At 41.5% G+C, this 17,884-nt stretch overlaps 1 protein-coding gene across 1 annotated transcript; it reads left to right on the forward strand.

The window, feature by feature from the left end:
- Positions 1-53: 53 nt before the first annotated feature.
- Positions 54-14,884, forward strand: vps39 (VPS39 subunit of HOPS complex). The gene is made up of 25 exons (XM_048974699.1): positions 54-302; positions 553-680; positions 1,177-1,242; positions 1,434-1,498; positions 2,191-2,233; positions 2,334-2,428; positions 2,512-2,610; positions 2,699-2,791; positions 2,980-3,163; positions 4,776-4,896; positions 5,324-5,444; positions 6,125-6,251; positions 6,753-6,895; positions 6,985-7,125; positions 7,674-7,815; positions 9,123-9,209; positions 9,295-9,368; positions 9,470-9,686; positions 10,067-10,195; positions 10,337-10,439; positions 10,714-10,759; positions 10,879-11,028; positions 12,726-12,860; positions 13,292-13,383; positions 13,932-14,884. The coding sequence occupies exons 2-25, from the start codon at positions 608-610 to the stop codon at positions 14,011-14,013; spliced, it is 2,628 nt and encodes an 875-aa protein (XP_048830656.1). The 5' UTR covers positions 54-302; positions 553-607; the 3' UTR covers positions 14,014-14,884.
- Positions 14,885-17,884: the final 3,000 nt, after the last annotated feature.

A 17,884-nucleotide genomic window follows, 5' to 3' on the forward strand; every position in this document is an offset into this window, starting at 1 on the left:
CAATGGCATTTCCGCCTCGTCACGTTGTAATTCGTGCCCACGTGATGCACTGTCTCGAGTCACGTGTGTGTCATCGATTCCTCTGTCACTGGCGTTTTCAAGAAGCAACTTCAGCTACGGGAAGTGAATACGTCCAGCACTGCGGGGATAAAGAACCTTTTTGTTTAGCAAACGTGAGCTGTTTTTGTGTTTTATGACGGCTATCTGCGGACGGTTTCTCTTGTTTTCACGCAGCGAGTATGTCACTTTTCAAAGAAAGGCACGCAGCTAGCCGCGGTCCGAAGTAGCGTTTGTTGACGCAGGTAAATCGTGCAGTCTTCTTCACGGTCTTTTTGTTTTATGGATTCTGCGATTATTGCACATACATGCCTAACATCTGATCATTGCTCAAGACGCAGGCAGACTGTAAACCAGGATTATTTTTTCCCAAAAATGCGGATCCATGGAGCAGTGAAGCTGGGTTGGAGGCGCTAACCAGCCAAGCTGTTACACTAGTTCTCTTCTCTGTCTGTTTATTTTTTTATCCTGTATTTTTTTGTGGGATTTGGGCAGCCGGTGTAGCTCATCTGATAGTTGCCCAAGTTGGACAGATACGCAGATCGCCACAATGCACGAAGCCTACGAGCCGGTGCCGATCCTGGAGAAGCTGCCTCTTCAGATCGACTGTTTAGCGGCCTGGGGTGAGTTTGAGTTTTTCTGCTTTCCTGACAGGCCTCCGATTTAAGTCCTCTGGCATCACCAGTAGTCGATTTTTCTGAATGTAATTTTCTTGTTTGAAATGTATAGCAAGAAAAGAAGTAAAATGTGTCGTATTGCGTTAAAACGTGTTAACTTGTTAAAGCTGCACTTTCAAACCCAGTCTTGTTTAGAGCAGTTTAAAAACTACGTGATTTGGTACCAATATGAGTAACTTCTCGTGATTCTGGCCAAGCGCTAGTGATTCATCCTTGACAGCACTTGCGGACCATATTATTATTATTATAACCTGAGTAACTGAAGTGGGTAAATATGTACGTAAGGAATTTAGCCTGAGGCATTTTGCTGTTCATATTAAATCCGTGCTGTTTAGTCATCAATCTACTGAGTATGCATTTTATCTATGTCTATTTCAAATGGCTTGTTTTGCTTCTTGATTTGTCGTTGCTTTGAAAAAAACCAGGCCTTTTGTGTTTTCAGAGGACTGGCTTCTCGTAGGGACCAAACCTGGCCATTTGCTACTGTATCGCATCAAAAAGGATGCAGGTAAAGGAACTACATCACAGCTGACTGAAATGTACCAAGAAACTGCTAGAAAATAAGGAATGGGTCATTGTTGTTGTTTGTGGTTTGACTCATTTCTGTGTTCTGTAGTTTTAAACTTATGTATATACATGTTTCTGGGTTTGGGTGCTTTTAAAATGCCAACATATTCAGCTGTTCTTCGTCTCACACAGGGACTAACAGATTTGAAGTGACATTGGAAAAATCCAACAAGAATTTCTCTAAGAAAATTCAGCAGGTATATTTGTGCATATAAGCGTGCACCCTGTATTGTAGCATGATTTCCATTTGTGTGTGTGTGTTTGTGTTTCATTAGTAAGAAAATGAATTGTTTAATTGTTTGAATGGGGATGAACATAAACAATTTTTAGAACTTTATTAATAAAACAATAGACTGCATTTTATGACACTGTAGATTTCAATATCTGTTAACAAATAACTTTTGATTATCTTTGGATTTATGAAATAGTTGAAGTAAATAATGGGTATAACAGCGTATTTACGCCCCGGAAAATCTGTCTGAGGCTGGTACTTATGCCCCTGATTTCATAAGCAGGTTAGATGTACACATAAAATATGAATGAGGCATATTGTGACCCACCCGCATGTACAGTTGTTGTTTTTTATTATCCTGGAATCCACATAAAAGCAATTATGCAAGTTACACATACTGCACCACGGTTTGCCGTAACATCCCATCCAAGGTGTGCGGCTGCCTCGTGCCCTGTAATGGATGAGTGCTTGGAAGACCGATATCAATAACTTTTCCAAGAACTTAGTATGAAAATAATTTTAAAAAAATGAAACATGGTGTCATATGCGAGGTTTTGAAGTAAAGGCTGATTTGAAATGCTGCTGGTAATAGTTAACAGGTTTTTGTGACCTTCTCAGTCTCCAGACTTATGATCCCTGTCTCTCTTTTTCTTATAGCTCTTTGTGGTGTCACAGTATAAGATACTGGTTAGTCTTCTGGGTAGGTGACAGCTTCCATGTCTGACTTTTTAAATAATGCTCATCCCGATATATGGTGTGGAATGTGGGTCTGAGTCGAAGTTCTCCCTCTACTCTGCCAGAGAACAACATCCATGTGCACGACCTCCTGACGTTTCAGCAGATTACCGTGGTGTCCAAAGCCAAAGGGGCGACCCTCTTTGCCTGTGACCTGCAGGTTTGCATCGCGGCAGGACTTCCGATGGCTATGATGACGGAAGCAGAAGGGAAGACTCAGAGTTTCTTTATGTATCTCCGCAGCATTCTGACACAGGAGAAGCCACGTTGCGGATGTGTGTGGCAGTCAAGAAGAAGCTTCAGTTGTATTTCTGGAAGGATCGGGAGTTCCACGAGCTGCAGGTCAGTCAGAACACGTTTACCGTCTGCTGCTTGTCAGCTGTCTGTGGCCGGTGTTGCTCACTTTCGGGGTTTGCTGTCTTCTCTGCAGGGAGATTGTGCAGCACCAGATATTCCAAAGTCTATGGCTTGGTGTGAGAACTCCATTTGTGTGGGATTCAAACGAGACTATTATTTGATAAGGGTGAGTTACTTAATTGCTCCTTATTTATAGGTAGTGAAGTTTTAAAACCTTAAAGGGCATTAGCTAATTGTGGTATTTCAAGTGTCCAGAAACGATTGTTGATTTAACAAGTAAGAAGTGACAATAATTATTTCGTTTCAGAGATTAGTACAAAACTGTGGTATGCATCTCTCTTTTGTTTTATCCAGGTGGATGCACGTGGCTCAATTAAGGAGCTTTTCCCTACTGGAAAGCAACTAGAGCCCCTTGTAGCCCCTTTGGCTGATGGAAAAGTGGCAGTGGGTCAGGACGACCTCACAGTGGTTCTGAATGAGGAAGGTGTTTGTACCCAGAAGTGCGCCCTCAACTGGACAGACATCCCAATTGCAATGGGTAAAATGTTCCCTATAAGCTCTGGTACTGGTGTTGTCTAATTATTTGTCACACATGTACATTACAGTACATTTAACCCTTCACATCACTAGACTTTCCTCGTTTTGGTTATTCACTAGCTGGTCGTGAAAAATTAAATGGGAGTATTTTTGCAGCTCGCTGAACCTTGCAGTCGACGATTAAGCAGTACTGAGAATGTTTCGGATCACATAAAATCATGTGACATAAATATTAGTATATATCTATATATATATATATATATATTAGTATATATTACTATATATCTTTAATGTTAAACCGCGCATCTTTGTTTTGGATTCCAGCCTCACTTATGTGTTAGCTGGCTTTGTGACCGTGGAGTTTTGCATTTGTCGTAGTAACTTTTAAACTTTTCAGTGCTTTTTGCATTTTTAATAATGCGCCCAAACGTACTGCTCCCAGTGCCTACAGTACTGCTCGCAGTGCCTACAGTAGTGCCTTTGTACATACAGGGACATAACTTAGATGGCCTGTGTAATGTATAAATGTCTAGATGAGAAATGACAAGGAACTTTAATATGCAGTGTATCATGCAGTACAGTTTGCTTAGAAATTGGTAATAAATTGACTTTATGTTCGTTCAGGCTAGCAGACTGTTATAGGTTGAGATTAGGGCCCAAGTATTATTTGCAAATTTTCACATTCACAGGGATCTTCAGAATGTAGCCCTTGCAGATGTGAAGGGGACACTGTATTAAACATTTCTCCATATTCAGAACATTCATCCAAAATGACATTTTTGTGTTAAATTGTGTTAAACCTACTTTCTGTCTCTCTCCCTCATCACGCTTTGCAATGAAATTGTGAACAGCTGAAACTATTGGCTGTTTGTCATATAGATGTTAGTCAGGGAGGAAAAAGGGAATTAATATCCATACCTTCACAGAGTAAGTTATGTCTGTTTTCATAATGGGAAACGCAACCATACCCAAACCATCAGCTGCTTCCTTTTAAACTTGATTACAGATTTGAAAAGTGAACTGAAGGGAAATGAAAGCTTGATCTTAGATTTTTCATATTCCCTTTTGTTTGTGTACAAGCAGATAGTTTTTATCCTATTGTTATCCATTTTTGGTGCTCTATTCTTGTACCATCCACTTGACTCGACTCTGCCGTGACGATGCAAATTTCTCACTTGTGGGACTAATAAAAGATTCTTTTGTCTTGTCTTATCTTGGGTCTTATCTTACCAGCTTAATCTTTCCGGCTTTGAAATCAGTAGCGCTGGCAGCCCTCCTGAATTGAGATTCCCTTAGTGTTCTCACATTACTGTTCAGTGAGGTCATGATTTATGTATGGACTGAACTTTCGCTCCCTCAGTCAGTCTATGTGATTCAGATGCTTTCACCATCTTTTGACTTCCTACTTCTGTAGTTCAAGTCACAATAGGAGCTCTGCAGGGGAATATTTTATTTATTTACTGATGTTGATGCTATAGAGGTATGCATGCATATATGTATGTATTTTACAATACCCCTGAAAGCTGTTTCTAAAAATCTTTAGGGGATTCGGAATACCGTGGCCCATGTGCTGGGAATTGCTCCTCGCAATGTTCTCGTCTGCCTTCCTCCAGAGCACCAGCCGCCCTACATCATTGCGGTGCTGCCGCGCTACGTGGAGATCCGCACCTTCGAGCCGCGACTGCTGGTGCAGAGCGTGGAGCTGCAGAGGCCTCGCATCATCACGTCCGCAGGGTTAGTGCCGGGGGAGGAGGACAGAAGGGGAGAACACAGAAGTCCTTTGCTCTCTCTAATCAGTTAAATAAAAATGCATCGGACATTGACGATATTGCCGGATTAGAAGTTAGCTATGTTGACGCACCACAGCACACAACAACTAAATGTATCCTCTGCATTTAACCCATATGTGACATAGCAGGGGGCAGCTAACTCAGTGCCTGGGGGGCGGTACCTTGCTCAGCGTACCTCAGTGGTGCCTTGCTGGTCGGGGATTCGAACCTGCAGTCTTTCAATTACAAGTGTGCGTCCCTAACCATTAAGCCTGCAATTAGTCATCAGGACTTGACAGTTACAATGAAATAAGATCGTATGTGAAAATCACCCAGCTTTCATTGCTTCACCTTGTTCTCTTTCTCTCCACATCACCTTTTCTCTTCCTCAGACCCAACATAGTGTATGTAGCCAGCAACCATTTTGTCTGGCGCCTTGTGCCCGTATCTATAGCAACCCAGATCAAGCAGCTCCTGCCGGACAAACAGTTTGAACTGGCTCTACAGCTGGCGGTGAGAATCCAATCGCAGGGTTCTGAATGCTACAGAGGTGGTGGGAGGGGTGGGGCTGGTCAAGCGTATGTCAGATGGGATTGCTGGACATGAGCGGAATCGAGTAGCTCATTAAATTAAGGCACCTAGTTCATTTAATAGAAGTCTTATAGACAGGGATGCACATAACTGGTCCTCAAGCACACATTCACCTTTAAAAGCGATGCGTGTGGCCGTCGATTGTTATAACAGCACAGATGCGTACATATTTCATGCACATTTGCTCTGCTATAACAAATCACTATGCATTTTGACCTTTATACCACAAACGAAGTACGAATTAGCATATAAAATCTTAAGATGCACGAAAATTTCTTGGCATATCAGCGTAGATGCACATAGGTGTACATTTGTGCCATCACAACAGTTAATTGCTGCATGTATTGCTTTTAAAGATGAATGTGTATTTGCGTACCACTTATTTGCATCCCTGTTAATAGATCTTATATGCTTGCATTTGTCATGCAGGGAGTTATAATTCGAAATAGTGCAGTTTTTTCCAGTAACCAGTAGAGGGAGATATTCATTCATTTGATTTTAGCCTGCTTAGCGTTCTGCTGCCTGGGCTGTGCAGTGTGTAAAGCAGTGAACCTGGAGTTTCTTGTGCTGTAGTGTGATTTGTGTCCATTTATGCCTAAAAGATGAAAGATGATTCAGACGGTGATAAGAGGCAGCAGATCCACCACATCCAGAACTTGTATGCTTTCAACCTCTTCTGCCAGAAGCGATTTGATGACTCCATGCAAGTGTTTGCCAAGCTGGGTACAGGTTAGCACTCAGTAGGATTTACTTATTGCTATGTTGTTAATTTCAGACAGTCTTCTTGTATTTGTGTGTTTCAGCGGTTAGCTGCACCTGCTTGTTAATGCGCACGGCTCGCACCTCCAAACAGCCAATCGCGTGGCTCCAAATAAATACATAAATCATACAGACTGGGTCGCAATATTTAGTAACTGTTTAGCTTGGCATTAGAACCGCTAAGATGCATGAGGTTCCATGCATAGTGGATCTAGAGATACTCATATACTACAGTGTGTAAAGTTCTCAGAGAATATGGTGATTTAAACAGAAATCATCCATTCAGGCAGTTCTTTTGCTTAACAGGGCTTTTAATGAGGAAAAGCAGAGAACGGCCAGACTTGTTAAAGCTAACAGGAATGCCACAGGCGCACAAGCAGCTCAGTGCTGCCGCTGGCCAGTAACTCTGCCACTGAGTCTACGTGCATTTTCTTCACGTTTTAATGAAAAACGTTCTTGCCGTCTCGCCAGATCCAACCCACGTCATCGGGCTCTACCCTGACCTCCTGCCTTCAGACTACCGAAAGCAGCTTCACTACCCCAACCCTTTGCCCACACTGTCTGGAGCAGAGCTGGAAAAAGCCCACCTGGCACTGATTGACTATTTAACGCAGGTGAGCTTAGCTTTGAGTGCCTGGCGCCCCCTTGTGCCCGTTGAGGAAATAATCTGTGTGCTCACCGCTGGTACCGTAACGCATTATAGAAACGCAGCCACCTGGTGAAGCAGCTGAACGACTCTGAGCCGTCTACGCCATCTCCCCTCGTGGAGGGGACCCCCACTATCAAGAGCAGAAAGAAGCTACTCCAGATCATCGACACCACACTGCTGAAATGCTACCTGCATGTAGGACCTGCCTCACCCCACCCTCTTAAATCAGTTGGAACATTCCGTTATTACCAGGGATTGACATAACTGGCGCGCAAGTACATATTTGGGGTATGAAGGTTAAAATGCGAGGTAATTCCTTGTCAAAATAGCAGAAATGCATACTGTTATGACAAGAAATTACCACACATTGTAGCCTTTATACCACTAATGCGTACTTGTGTGCTGGTTATGTCAGTCTTGTGACCGTTATGTGGGATGATATCAGTAACGTTAGTCTGTTTATGCTCTTCTTGATCCTTGGTCATTATACTTCTGAATTAGCAAATGCTCATTAGTTTGTTAATTTTACATAGCTGATCTAGGAAATCTTTCTCACCAGTTCATACATGTATGTATCTCGGAGCAGTTTTGTCACACCTAAAATTTGTGTGGTCAGATTTTGTCAAGAAAACCCCATTTCAGATGCAACCGTAGCGCACGTTAGTGTTGCGTCGCTGCGATGAAAGATTCTGTTTTAGTGTTGGGTGTCTTCACTGTCGATCTGTCTCCCCCTCCGCTGACAGACCAACGTAGCCCTCGTGTCTCCCCTGCTGCGCCTTGAAAACAACCAGTGCCATATTGAAGAGTGTGAATATGTGTTAAAGAAGGCCCACAAGTACAGCGAGCTCATCATCCTTTACGAAAAGAAGGGGCTGCACCAGAAAGGTCAGTATGAAAAATTAAATGGACGCTTTGGCGCAACGTTTACTGCTGTAGCAGTACCGGGCCCCAGACACCAGGGGGCGCTGGAGCAGTGCCATAGAAGTATCCGGCGGTCTAAGGTTTTATTTCAAACATTTTGCTCGCTCACTGTTCCCACTATAGGGAAATATATGTAGTTCACTACATAGGGAATTAATGGAATTGCATTGCAAGATGCTCTGCATTGGTATAGTAGCAATATTTGCAAACAGACACTTAAAGTGAAATACGGACGTATGAGTCTGTAACGTCAGCATCAGTCTTTTCAGAGATTTAGTGTATTTAAAACTAAGAAAATATGCTTTAATTTGTATAAAAATGCATACGTCTTGTTTGTATTGTTAATGGTCTGCTTCATGGTATATCGGTATGCTAGTCTGCGTTGTCTGCACATACAATTTGTGGTGTTATATATATTATAATGCACTATGTAGCGAAATGGCTATGTGGAAATATTTAGGCTCCATCTTGAATATATTTTGAAATTTCAGAAACTTGTGCGAATGTAACATGACCAGAAGAAAGAGTGTAAAACAGCACTTAGATGCAGACACTCTCGCTTTGCTGTCACATGACAGTGTCTCAATAGGACAGGGGCAGTGTTGCTTTTCCATGTATTTTCTCAATTACACCAAAATTCGGGGCCTCTTATGACCAGTGGCATCCTGTTCTCTGTTCTCTGAGCCTTTTCTGGCTGCTATTTTGCAGTATGATTTTACAATGATCAGATATAGTGTGTTAGATATAGTGATATCTGTGAATTGCTGTGTGCAGTAAACCCGCAAGCCCTCTGCCTTCTGCTATACTGCTAATTTTGTAGCATTTTATCTCATTAAAATTGACTTGGCAGTTTCCCTAAACGTGATAAAATGACAAACTAACCAATTTGGCGTGTTTGGGCAAGGAAGTTGCACAGGGTTTAAATAAAACCGAACCTTATTGCATAAATGGCAACAGACCCCTTTAAGAAGTGCATAACGGAAGGAGCCAAGAAGAAAACCGCGAATTGCATCCAGCTTCACCAACAGCCTTGTGTACCCTCCCAGTAACGCAGCCAATGCTGGCTAAAGCTGTGCTTTATTGCTACGAGGTTCATGGCCAGTAAGCAGACATTACGGATCCGTTTAATCCAGCTTGCAGTGTTCTGCCTCCCATCAGCTATAAGCAAAAGATTATCTATCTTCCAGGTAGCCTGACACGTATTGCAATTTCTGTATTGTCATTCTTCTACGTTTCCCTTTTACGCCATATTGCTTCCCGTTTGTTTTTAGCACTGCAGGTGTTACTGGATCAGTCTACGAAGGCGAATTCCCCACTGAAGGGGCATGAGCGCACAGTGCAGTACCTCCAGAGGCTGGGTAAAGTCCGACGCATCCTCTGTGCACCGTAAATCCTGGTTTCACTCTTTCAGCGTCAAGTGTTTGAGGCGTGTTACCTTTTCAGGGACGGAAAACTTGGGAATCATCTTTGAATTTTCTCCCTGGGTTCTAAAGATCTGCCCAGAGGACGGCTTGAAGGTAAGAGGCCAAGTCGAGGGGTTTGTGTAGCTGCTGTTTTACCTGCACTGAGGGAAGCTGGAGAGAATGTAACTGAAGTACTTTGTGTGTATGTGTGACAGATCTTCACTGAGGATCTTACGGAGGTTGAGACCCTGCCCAGGGATAAGGTGTTAAACTTCCTGAAGGAGGGATTCAGGGAGCTAACCATACCATACCTAGAGCACATCATCCACGTGTGGGATGAAACAGACCCAGAGTTTCACAATGTTCTCATCCAGCTGTACCTAGAGAAGGTGCAGGGGCTGATGAAGGAGTACCTCTGCTCTCTCCCTGAAGGTGAGCAATAAGCCAAATTTATAATATGGATTAATCTCTTTAATTAATAGAGATGACTGAGTTGTGCTCAGAATAATGGAGAACCAATGGAGTTGGGCTGTTATGAATGAATGAAAGTGATTGTCATTTTTGACACACCACAAGGAAGTGTGTCCTCTGCATTTAACCCATGTGACATTGTGGCATAGCAGGGGGGCAGCTAATTCAGCTCCCAGGGAGCAGTACCTTGCTCAGGGTACCTCAGTGGTACCTTGTTGGTCTGGGATTTGAACCAGCAACCTTTCAGTCACAAGCACCCATCGCTAACCATTAGGCCACCACTGCCCCATTACATGATTAGGGTAACTTTCTGGCTAGTGCTGCCTTTCTGCTTTTACCAGGTGTGCCCCCAGTGGCTGCAGGGAAGGAAGATGGAGAGCTGGGAGAGTACAGAAACAAACTGCTAAGTTTCCTGGAGGTTTCCTTTAGCTATGAACCGGCGAGACTCATTAGCGACTTTCCGTTTGACGGTAAGGCTAGGCGTGGCGCCTTTGTAATTCTACTGAATGTACAGTATCTGCACTGAGTAGTGGGAGCCTAGCTGCCTTAGGTGTGTGAGGGCCAGGTAATCTGACAGCCTTGCCCTTTCCGTGCGTGCGCTGCTGTCTCAGGTCTTCTCGAGGAGCGAGCTCTCCTCCTGGGTCGGATGGGAAAGCACGAGCAGGCCTTGTTCATCTACGTGCACATTCTGAAGGACACGCGCATGGCAGAAGAGTAAGTGCTGCTCGCTCATCCAGTGCCGCTCTGTCCCTGGCTGGCGCTGCCCCTTAACTTTGGCAAATGCTGCTGCCTCTGCTCAGCTGGTTGACCAACTGTAAACCTTTCCTGCTAAATGCAATAGTGTCACGAAGATGCCTGAAAGTGACATTCACAGAAATAAAGGGAACGCTTCAGTTTTATCATTAATGGCCCTAGTTATGCGTTTGAATTTCGTTTTAATTATTAAGGTCCTTTTTGGTGTTTTACATAATATCCTCTCTTTATCCAGATACTGCCACAGATATTATGACAGAATGACTGATGGAAACAAAGATGTAAGTGTAGCATCATGTTAATAACCCATGTAGAATCGATCTATCTGGGCCTAAATCTCCTTATAAAGCCTGCCAGTGACTGATTTCCCCATGTGCGCCATTTCTGTCTGCACTTGTAGGTGTACTTGTCGCTTTTACGCATGTACCTCTCCCCTCCGGATGTGCACTGCCTGGGGCCCATCAAAATGGAACTGTCTGAGCCGCAGGCCAATCTGCAGGCTGCCCTGCAGGTTCTGGAGCTGCATCACAGCAAGCTGGACACAACAAAGGTACGGATCCAGCTGCGGAGCAGAATTCAGGAAATGGCCAGAAGCTGCCTGCTCTTTTTTTTTTTTTTTTTTTTTTATTATTATTATAAATTCAGCCCTTGAGGTTTCCTGGAGCTTTGTCGTTCAGTGCTGCAGACAGGATAGTGATTTTGGCAAACATCTGAAATTGGGCTGCGTGTGATATTGTTGTTACACTTACAGGTCAGCAGTAAGTGTTTAGAGGTTCATTAGTGGAGATTATACACAGTTCTGTCAGGAGAATGTTAAGTGGGTAATTTATCGGAATGCTTCATTACCTTTTAACCAACAAGAGCTTTTGATGCCGTTTCGGTCAAGCAAAGCGTTTCAAAATCTACGACCGAATCCTTCTCTAATGTTGACAGCCAGGAATGTATTGGCATTAAAATTAGATAAGCAGGCTATTTAAATTTGATTGACGCAGGAGAAATTTTTGGCAATTGTATTGTGAAGTAAGAAAAAAATAAAATGAAATATGTTCCATTTTTAGATTTTTAACATTGGGAGTAAGCTCTCTGGTTTTCACTGCATAACTGCCATTTTCATTTTTAATGAAATTCCGAATTCTCAGTGTATGAGGTGCCTTATTGATTTAGCGGTGCAATTTAAGAATTTTCCAGAGGGCCTCCACTTGTCATTGTTATTCGCGTGTCTCTTTATCAAAGCTATTTTGCCATAATCCCTGAGGGCGCATTTCAGGAAACACATTAGCGCGTTTTCCTGCGTGACTGTCCTAATTTTGGTGAGCTGTTTAGTAACTATTAAACAATTACCATTTCACAAGATTCTTGTAATTGCCTGTATAATTGAATGTGTAACGCATTCTGTTTTTGTCAGCATTTTTAGCGTAACATTTAGACAGATGGGTGAGCCTCTTCTTCCTAATTACAGTGCGATGGACAGAATAACAGACACTGAAAAATATATTAATATCAGGGACTTAAGGTGTCATTCATTACAGCTTTGATAGTTCTTTGAATTCTGTATACAAAGCTTTCAGTTTTCTTAAGGGATAAACGATGTATAAAAGAATCTCACACACTGTACTCCAGAATTCCCATATATGTTATATAATGTTTCGCTCCAGTGACTGAGGAAACTGTTCATGGTATTTGATTGTATGTTGGTGTTTGTGAATAAACTTAATATGGTATATAGGGGCATTGTGGTGCATGGCAGCATAGTCAGGAAAGAATCCGCAATAGGGTGTAAAATGACATCATGTCCCTTCAACATAAGACCCTTCAAAGCAATCATCTGTATCGAATGACTCCACTATAATGCCTGAATATACCATTACAGATCTCCAGCCGTGTTTATCGGCTAGCAATGCACATTGTGGGTTGAAAACATTCTTTTGGTTTTTCAAAATGTAAACCCATCCGGATGTAGGAAAAAGAGGGAAAGATGACTCATCGTATTGTGTTGTTCTGTTGCCAATGGGTTTAGATTTCATGCTCCTTACATCAGGTTCTGTTCATTGGTGTTGGATATAGGCAGTTCTGGAATAGCAGCCCTTCCATAAATTCCAGCTTTGTGAAGCACATTGTATAGTTTTTGCTCAGATATTGAAGAAAGGTTAGTAGAACGTGGTCTTTTTGATTGAACAGACATGGCCAGGTATGAGGTATAATTAATTGATGCAATCTGTTGCTCCCTTTTGCTTCATTATATATCAGGCAATAAATCTGCTTCCGGCCAACACACAAATATGCGAGATTCGCGTATTCTTGGAGAGTGTGTTGGAGGAAAAGGCCCAGAAGAAGCGTTTTGACCAGGTGCTGAAGAGCTTGTTGCAAGCAGAGTTCTTGCGGGTGAGTTTCCATGTTTGTGGTCTTGTAGAACACAACTCATTTAGCAGCTCCCCATTCAGCAACTTCATCTTCATTTAGTTCCGATCCTACGACCAGGTCATTAAGCGAAAGAGTCGCTGAGTGACAGTCGTGGTAGCCTGGGTGTGACCACAATTGTCCATAAAACTTTACTCCTTCCATACTCTTTCTTTTATTATTCATGATGTGGACATTTTTAATAGTGTTAAACAATGTTTTTTGCATTAGAAGATCTCCGACATTTGGTAGTAAATGCCCACATTGGTCAGAATTTTATTTTATTTTTTTAATTACCATCGTATTTGCGCATGGTTGACAACAGAGGTGGGCTCTAATTGAGTACTGATTGTATATAATTGTGTCGTGTCTGCGAGTGATAGACGACTGATAATTGGACCGCCTATTTTCACTAGGTTCAAGAAGAGCGAATCTTCCACCAGCAGGTGAAATGTATCATTACCGAGGAGAAGACATGCCGTGTATGTAAGAAGAAGATTGGGAACAGGTGAGCCGTCTGCTTGCTGGCTGACCCTGCACTGATGCCCAAGCTTGCTCTCACCTGTGCGTGTGTCTGAGTCTCATGGAGAGACAGACGGGTTCGGTGACGTGAGAATTTCCCCACAGGGACCAGTAAAGTATTAACTATTCTATTCTACTGGATGGTTCTTTTATTAATCGTTTTTTTTTTTTTTTTTTTTTTTTTTATGTACCATGCTGCTATGTTGTTGAAAAAAATGCATTAGTAAGATTAGCCGTGTTTTAATTAATGACTCTATGCAGCTTCAGATACCTTGTTTCTCTTTCGTTGATGCTTCTTTCTGTATTGAACGATCACCAATGGTTATAGTAATCTGACACTTGCATGGAAAAAAAACTTAATTCCAGTAATGTTTCTTTGGCATATTGTTCTCTTTCTCTGTGCTTATTGTTTAATATGACAGCTTTATTTGCTGTTTTTGATTAAGTCAAATTGCTACAGAAATTGTCTTCATAGAGATGAGCCCTGGTGTTTGTATGACTCTCTCTCTCTCACTCTCTCTCTCTCTCACTCAGCGCATTTGCCAGATATCCCAACGGGGTTGTAGTGCATTACTTCTGTTGTAAGGATCGCAATTCATGTCCTGCAGAAATGTAAACCCCACCTAACCCTAACCCTACCTACACCAACAAAGACATCGACCAACCGCCTCGAAGAGTCCAACCTACACTAGAACTCTGCAGCATTTATTAGCTGACATTGTGAACGGTAGACGCACTGCCATCCTCCGTAAAGACACACACAACCTTTTTCCGGAGTCTCAGTGGGGATGGAGACCGGACACAGATGGACACGGAACGCAGTTTATAGGGCCTGCTCTTTTCTTTTTGCCAAAAGAAGGAATAGTAAGAGTTGGATTTTTCTTCTCTCCCGTATAGAGCCCAACTGGAGAATACAAAGCATTAATGGCCTTTATTTTGTTATTGCCTCTTTAATATTGCTTTTTTAAAAAAAAAAAAAAAAAAACTAAACTACAAATGTCTTTGTCTTGTGTGTTCTGGCGGTTTTTCAGACTGTATGAGGGTTTTAAGGTCCCATTGCAACTCGGCAAGCAAACTTCCACAGTATGGTACTTACAACTTAACTTTTAAACTTCTTTTAGAATTCTGTGTTAATTTGCCTGTAGTAAATTTAAGAGAGGGAATTATTCAGTAGGGCTTGATGCCTCATGAAAAGATAAATCCTGTGGAAAAAAATTTAAAATGTGTGGCACTGAAACTGGAAAAGGTTTCAACATTGAAGGATATTTTTTGGTCAGAAAATGGCTGGTACTTAATATCTATTATACAGTGTCTGTTCATATGTAAATGGTTTTCTGGTACAACTTTATACGCCGATGTGTAACATGTATATAAAGTAGGACGTTTGGAATTTACTGTTTTAAGGTTGCTTTAATGTACAAAGATGTATAAAGACTAATCTCTGGAAAGGTCATTCAAAATAAAATATGCATGAGTCTGCTGTTGAATCATGAGCAAAGGTGGACTGGAAGCATTAAGGGTTCAACTTCGCGTTTCTTCACCTCGTTTTTATAATCGTGTAGCCGAGATGTATTGAGTTTCCCCAGATAAGGATGTGGGTGATTTGGTCACATTCGTTTCTGCCAGGAGATTCAACATCAGCGGCAGCTTCTGCGACAGGCTTAGTCACGGTCGCAGCTTTTTCGAGGAACTGATCTGCAGCTGTTTGCACAATGATGACAAAATAGAGACGGACTGAAAACAGCTTGAAATCATGGTGAGAATAATATTGGGTGTTTCGGCTGGGTGCTCTGCCGGTGTTTTACTAGGTGTGGAGCGCCAGCTCAAATATTCTTATGTTCTTAACTTTCTTCGTCTCTACAGTTGGAGGCAGTAGAAAAAACTTTTTTTTTCTTTTTTTTTAGTATTTAATACTTAGCTATGGGCAATTTGGTAACTCCAGTTAACCTCAGCATGTTTTCAGACTATGTAACCAGAGCACCCAGAGGAAACCCCATGAGGAGGCAGGGGGGACGTGCCATAGTGGGGACTCGAACCCTGGTCCGAGACGTATGAGGCAACTGTGCCACCATGCCACCCTGCAAACAATTTTATTCAATTCAATCATATAGTGCTTTTAAAAGGATATTGTTCCAAAGTGCTTCGCAGAATCCCAGGCCGGAAGGAGCCAGAGTGATAGAAGTCAGGGGGGAAAAGGAAGGGGGGGGGTTGTCCTCCTCGGGATGGCGCTGAGCAGCACAAGCATACATAAATTAATACAAGGTAAATGCAGGCAGCACAGTCGGGCAGCAGGCCAGCAGGAACAGGCCAGCAGGAACAGGCCAGCAGGAACAGGCCAGCAGGAACAGGCCAGCAGGAACAGGCAATGGGCTCCCTGCTAGCTGGACCTCCACTGCTTCTCTTCATAACGGGGGTGGGCAGGCCGCAAATAGCCACACAGACTTTGAAATTTTGTTCTGGTTAAACGCATAGTATTTATAAAAAATTGTATATATAAAAAAAATAAACATGGCTGTTAAGTAACACTTTACTTAAGGCCATGTTTTGAGTCTTCTTAAAATATTCTTAAATAATGCATTCATAAAGTGTTATGAACACGGCTATAAATATTTAGGGAAAAGTATAACGCATTATAGCCATGTTTATTATGCATTATGAATGCTTTATGAAGCTCTCATCTGTAATGCACTATAGAAACCTTTATAATGCATGTAAGCATTAAGGATGCTTTGTACTGCATAATGCGTTATGCCTTTTTCAAAATATTTATAGCCATGTTTATAATGCTTTATGAATGCATTATAATGCATTATGAATATGTTTATAAATTGTTAAATATTTTGTCAAAATGCTTTTTCCCTTAAAAATATTTAAATTTTAAGGAAAGGTGTCATTTTTAAGAATTGATACCCTGTATGTGTAATTAGTTAAATCATCTAGCATTTCACTGAAATGCGACTCCTGTTAAATCTTGGCTAAAGAAAAAAAGATAACATGAGTTCTGAAATTGCAATGCCTATGAATAAGCAAGGTTATCAGCTCTGTTTTTTTCTCTGTCCGAATGACATATGGCTCTTAGATTTTTCTGGCTAAAATTCAGTTTTTGAAAACTTTCCCAAAGCGATATGGATTACTGTCATGTTTCATCTTCATTCATGCTGATACCATCAGATAGCTGCTGTCTTCATAAATTATATATAACTATTTTATCTCATTGGATGAATACCATAACAAAAATGTTTCTTTGAACCAATAAACCGAATGTGTATATCTTGCAGATTTATTATTTTAATGCACTTTGACGGTCACCTCAATAGGAGCGGTCTCTATTTATTATTGCACGTTGGAATTCTGATCTAAAAAACATTGTTGCAAGTTATGAATTATTACTGATTTTATCATGTAGCACCCATCCCAACAACCTCAAAATTAGATCGTTCTTTATTTCTGATATCAGAATCAAGCCTTTTTCAGAAGGATTCCAGTTCAGTGATGGAGTTTTTAGATAGCTGACATAGAACTTAATTGTATATATAGAACTGCAGTAAAAAACAAACCGGAACGGCCCTTCAAGACCCATTAATCAAACATTGACCTCTTGTTATAAGAGAACGTCATCTTCCACTTGATTTTTCTTTTTAGGAAGCACTGCAGTGCTCTAGAGGTAACCATCACTTGGTTGGCACGTCTTCAGGATCCAGGATATCTCAGTATTTGAGTTCCAACTGAAAGTATTTGGACAGCACACACAAAATTCAGCACAATTCTCAGGCAAAGACTGCTAATAGGTAACTGAGAGATGTTTGTCTCTAGTATTGTACTGGTAAAATTCCATAGGAGCTGGAGGTGGGGGGATTATGCACCTCCCTCTGTATGGGAAGGTGCTACTTTGGGGACACTGAAATAGCAGTAATGTATTTTGTTGTGCCTGCCATTGAAAGGCATTGTATCTGGCCACAGATGTAGTGCTTTCAGTTCTTCTGTCTGCAAACATAAATTAACATATTTTATCTCTTGGTTGCTACAGCAAAACAGCTTCAATGAATGCAGATAACTGTACATCTGCATTATGCAACACACTGCATAATTAGCTTGACAACTTGTACCTGTTTTATCACAGTAACCTTTGTGATTTATCAATCCTTTAATACAGCAGAATTAAATGCAATAGATTGCATTCTATATTATTTATATTATATATTGTAAAGTAATTGTTCCTTTTTTGTTTATTCTTTTTATTTCATTATGAAATTGTACAATTGTTTTTAACTAGGAACTTTCTGTTATAGTGCATATGTACCTTTTAACGGTTTAATCTAAACAGCAGTAGAGAATTAATCACATTTTCTCATGTGGGAGGGGTGCAAATGATCTCATTCTCCATCAAAAAGGAACGAAGAACCTCAGTGGTGTTTTCTGCCAACATCACTGTAACTGTATCTTACGTAGTGCTCCACTGGTCACTGCCAAGCATAACATTTGACTTC

Source organism: Brienomyrus brachyistius, chromosome 14, assembly GCF_023856365.1.
Source record: "Brienomyrus brachyistius isolate T26 chromosome 14, BBRACH_0.4, whole genome shotgun sequence".
Lineage (NCBI taxonomy): Eukaryota > Metazoa > Chordata > Actinopteri > Osteoglossiformes > Mormyridae > Brienomyrus > Brienomyrus brachyistius.